The sequence below is a fragment of the Photinus pyralis genome, unplaced genomic scaffold, assembly GCF_008802855.1.
Source record: "Photinus pyralis isolate 1611_PpyrPB1 unplaced genomic scaffold, Ppyr1.3 Ppyr1.4_LG1, whole genome shotgun sequence".
In the NCBI taxonomy this organism is placed as follows: Eukaryota; Metazoa; Arthropoda; class Insecta; order Coleoptera; family Lampyridae; genus Photinus; species Photinus pyralis.
This window is the reverse complement of record NW_022170249.1, coordinates 30,662,037-30,667,138: the sequence shown is the minus strand read 5'-3', so window position 1 is coordinate 30,667,138 and position 5,102 is coordinate 30,662,037. Positions and strand designations below refer to the sequence as shown.

Here is a 5,102-nt window from a genome sequence, read left to right as displayed (position 1 = left end):
TTTTCCATCATACCGTGCATTATCGATTCGAAGTTTACGCGCTGCAAGCGAAAAACCTGTTTAAAGAAAAATGGGAGGGTTAAGTCTTTTAAGTTTAGAAAATCAGGTATTTCGTTGTTATTTAACGTATACCTCAATTTTGGTGTTAAAGATGATGTTAATGTCGATTTTAACATCAGTTCAGCGTCGTAAACATGGAGTAAGTACCTATACCTATTTTAAAATATAATTTGTTAATACATTTTATATTGTTAGTTGGCTCTGTACCTTCTTTTATTTTGAGTAGATATAGCTTGATGCCAACGTTATTAAACTTTCCTGCAAGTGGTGCCGTAAAAATTCTCTCTCCAGGAGTGTTTAAGACTCTACGTCTACGCGACTTGTGAGTTGTGAATCAATTTCAGACAAGTTTTGTACAAATTTCGTACAGCGTAACTGTGTTTTACTGTACAAAACTTGTCTGTAACTGTAAGTGATTCAAAAATTCGCGATGGGTCAAACACTGCTGCCGAAAACGTTATCGCATTCCGATCAAAGGGCGCTGGATATGTGAACCTGACGATAATGCGAATGATAATTGAAAGAATTTAAATTTTATTTCAGTATGTATACGTCTATACGTCATACTCTATGGACAAGATGAAATGATTGAAGGTTCTAATCAAAATTTAGATTATGTGTTTTAAAATTTGATTTCATACACCTATGCTTTTTTTTATAAAAGTAAAGAAAAATTGGAAAATTTCGAGTGCGCCTATACTGGAGTGTGAAATTCTCCCTAACCTATCTCAATAGTTAATTCTATAGTTTAATTCTTTTTTAGGTACTCACCTCACCTGAAGATGCACCCCTATTGAAACCTCTTCGCAAATCACATGATGACGTCGACCGTGTTCGGAGGTAGGTACACCATTGTTACGTCACTTTCAGTAAACAATATGAAATTTTGTAGAGCTCACTTAAATGATATGGAAAACATTCCTCTATTCTTCGTAGTTGGTTTTACGTACATTCTAACCAATCCAGCGCCATTGATTGCTTCATACATATTTCGCATTTACACCGTATCCAGAATAATTCATACTTTTGTGTACGCAATTTACGTGATTCCACAACCCGCTAGAGGACTTGCTTGGGTAGTTGGATATCTCGTTAACGCTTATATGGCTGTAAGGACCATTATTACGTTCGCAACATGGTGATGAAGTACGATGTGCACCTTTTATTTTTAGCTATGTTGCGTATCTAGGTACCTGTTATAGAAAAATATACATTTTAAAAGGTCAGGTTTGATGATATTATATGGTTGTTGAGAAGTTACTGTAATTTAGGTACATTCATCAATTATACACAACTATTTACCGATTATACCTACCTACATTATGTAGGTTCCTATACCATTCATCTTATACTGTATGGGCTCACCTATATTTCAAAATATAATAACGAGCGATCAAAAATGAGTTGCTGTCGAGTCGCCTTTGGAAGTTCAAGTCAAGTACGATTTCCCATGTAAACAAAAATTTCAAAGGTGACGACAGCAACTCATTTTTGATCGCATAGTATATATAATATAAAAAATATATTATATAATATATAAAATTTATATAATATATAAAATATATGTCTAATATGAGACATATTGTAACATTGCTGGGAAACCCTTCATCGTTTTATTTAGTTTTTTTTTTATTTTTACAATAATGTTAGATTTTTGCCCAAAAGGTATCCACGGCTAGCTCAACAAACAAATTCTAATACAATTACCTAGTTTTTTACGTAAATTTGACCCTTTCTATTAATCCTGAAATTCAAAAACTTGGCACTCTCGTTTGAGCTAATTAACTGCAGACAATAAACACACATTTATAATAAAATGATCGAATAGGTATACCTATTGATAAAATAAAAATCGATTCACTTTCTCTAACATTTTCTTATTCAAGTTTCTTTTACATTTACGGCGAGCATTGAAAATGTAATTGCTCTTCCGTGACCCCCTTAACTTACCTAACCCTATTGGACCCTCAATAAAAATGATAAATATGGTACTCATTTATAGGAATTTCCTTATTTTATTCAACTGGCAATACAATTTTAAAAGAAAAGAATCCAAAATTCCTTCTAACATAATTATTTTACGCGATAAAATTCTGCTCTATTCAGTCCATTTACAAAGAAGGATCATTTTCTTTAAGCATTTCTCTTATTACTTTCAATAAAATTTGACCCAATGAGAAATAAATATATTTATCATGACGTATAGAGAACCAATACTTATTTCTAATACAAATCAATAAGAATTTTGTTACCTTAATTATGACGTTTTCTGGCAGCGATGGTTAACCTATGGTACAAATCAGTACTGCCTTATGATGCCTGAAAGCTGCACAATACAAAATGAAACTTGGATCTCCAGAAGGAATACTGTCGAATCTTTCTGGATTTTTGTACGATTACCTCTTCCTGGGCAATTGATTGAGCATTGAACTTTTATCGTCTGCATTCAACCAACTTCCCGCTCCCGTAATGCGATTTATTAATAGCACACTCCAAAGCCAAACCGAAAGTGAGTTAATATGTTTCTTGAAACTTTCACATTGAAATTTTTCAATAGTTGAAACGTCTGATTTATTCGCGGGAAAAGTCCCATCGTACCGTACATATTATCACTGGAGCCTATTTTCTGGTAGATTTATTCTAAAATGCGTCCCGAGCGACATTTCCGCCCTGATATTTTGCGCGGTTTTTTCCAATTCGGTTATTTACATCCCTACAATTTTTGATTGACGGACGGCTTTGGTGCTAACTCAAATGACGGGTTCTAAGCTCCATCAAGGTTCGAACGCAAATTGAATGAACGTGGTTTACCCGTTGATGGCTTTACAATCAGTGTTCTCTTTAAAATTCTTCTACACGCGCCCCTACTCTTTCAATTTTCTAACACGCCTACAAAATGGTGCTAATATGTTAATATCGACCAACTTCAACAGTTCTTCTTAACCCGATGCTTGATTGATACAAAGGCCATCTTACAAAACCGACGAGGTTTCAAGTTCGCTTAATTCGCATTTCTCGTGCCGCTATATGACATCACTGTGAATAATTCTGAGTCAGTTGTTTTGCTCACGTAAAAGACATTAATATTGTGTTATTGTACGTCAGACTAACTCTGATAACTTTTTCCAAAAAATTAAACGCTCACAACCCGTCCGGTAGGCAATGATTCACAAAATATCGATCATTAAGGATCTATTGACTTGAAAATAATAACATTTTGGAATAAACAGCTTCCCACCCCGAAAACCTCGAAAAACTTAAATCTATAGCGAGCTGCCGTTACGAAAGTTAAAAAATATCCCTAGTCCTGCAACATAGACATCTCTTGCACCTAACCATTAAGAAGTCGCCCGACGGTATTTATGTAACCAGGTAACGCGTTAATCATACACTCGTTACATTACAAACGGTGGCCAATTCCACGATTATAGGTAATCATATGGGTGAGATGCAATAATAATCCAACACGTATTTTCCATTTTATATATCACCTCGCTGAACAGAAGCGCATTGTGACAACGAAAAGCCCCGGCTATTCGTCAATGGCCCGCCGCAGTTTTATGCGTGGCCAAATTTAATCAAAATGCTACAACTGGCCCGCGCGGAGCCGTTGAAGGTTTACTTTGCCAGAGCTCTACCATTACTGCCAGCAGTTTACCGTAAGAGCCTACTTTAATGTCAGGAAATTTTTGTTTCCGTTACAGTGGGAATAAGACTTTCCCTGACTACTTTTCCTGCCTCCACTTTACCAGACTTCTATAAAAACTGACACATTAATACAATGCGATCAAAAATAAGTTGCTATCGAGTTACCTTTGAAATTTTTGTTTACATGGTAAATCGTATTTAACTTTAACTTCCAAAGGCGACTCGACAGCAACTCATTTTTGATCGCCCGTTATTAATCAAAAGTTTTATAATGAAAATTGAAACATTATAGTAACAAGTTAAAAAGTCATTATGCAAACATAAATGACGAGAGCGTATTTTCCTCCTAATAATATTAATGCTACGACCGGAAAAAAATACCGGTAGGCACGAGATCCTTACCCCATTCTCTTTCAAATGAGCCGCCTATCGCATGCGCAAAACAAAATTTTAAATCTGGTAGATTTGTCTTTATTCCAAATGCGTATGTATAAAATTTCATTTAAATGCCCTTTCAAATGAGCCCTAAATCGTCCAAGTCGGTTCAGTGGTGTATAGGAGTACGTGTGACGGACGAACGGACAGACGACAAAGTGCAGCCAATAGCGATTTTTCACGGAGGCAAATAGGTACGCTAAAAAAAGACGATTTCGGATAAAGTCTAATACAAAGCTCATCAGTAAAATGACACTACCTTGATTCGGTATTTTCTCACAAGTAGGTAATGTGTCATTTTCCTGACTTTATATGTACCTAAATAACTATAATAATAATAGTATATTGAAAGACAAGTGTTACAATGCGACCTATTGTAATACGACTATCTTGTGGCACGAGTGGCGACGCGAAGCGTAGCCACGAGTGTCCGCAAGATAGGAGTATTACAATAAAGCATTGTAACACGCGTTTTTCATACTATTTTTTCTATTTCGGTGCTTTAATTTAATTAAAAAAATCATTATCAGAAACTATAGGGAACATTAGAACTAACATGTTTTATGTTGGAACACTTTTTATGCCGTTAAGTTTTAGGTTGGCAGCGTAGTAAGACTGACATTTTGAAGTTCAAACGTGGAAGTACCCAACGAAGTACCTACTTGTACTAACTAGTAACTGCCAACTTAAGAGATGAGTTACCAAAAAAAACGACTATAATCACTGTCTTTGTACAACTGTTTTCGGCCGAAAACAGTTGTACAAAATCATCATTGTGACACCGAAATAGAAAAAAATCTTTCTTTAATATATCCGAATACCTATGCCACATTTATTATGAAAGATTTTTCACAAGAAGTTCGAGCATTTATAATTACGTTCTACATTGAGATTTCAGTAAGTAAGAACTTGTTAATTAATCATTTGTTTACTTTTAAATCCGTAATTACAACGTGCAT

The 5,102-nt window shown here is 35.0% G+C and overlaps 1 protein-coding gene across 1 annotated transcript; it reads left to right on the top strand.

Annotated features, from left to right (window-relative positions):
• On the top strand, nt 1-1,286 carry LOC116158715 (microsomal glutathione S-transferase 1-like). The gene is made up of 3 exons (XM_031471544.1): nt 1-199; nt 824-900; nt 953-1,286. Exons 1-3 carry the CDS (start codon nt 71-73, stop codon nt 1,200-1,202), a joined length of 456 nt encoding a protein of 151 aa, XP_031327404.1. The 5' UTR covers nt 1-70; the 3' UTR covers nt 1,203-1,286.
• The last annotated feature ends 3,816 nt before the right edge of the window (nt 1,287-5,102 follow it).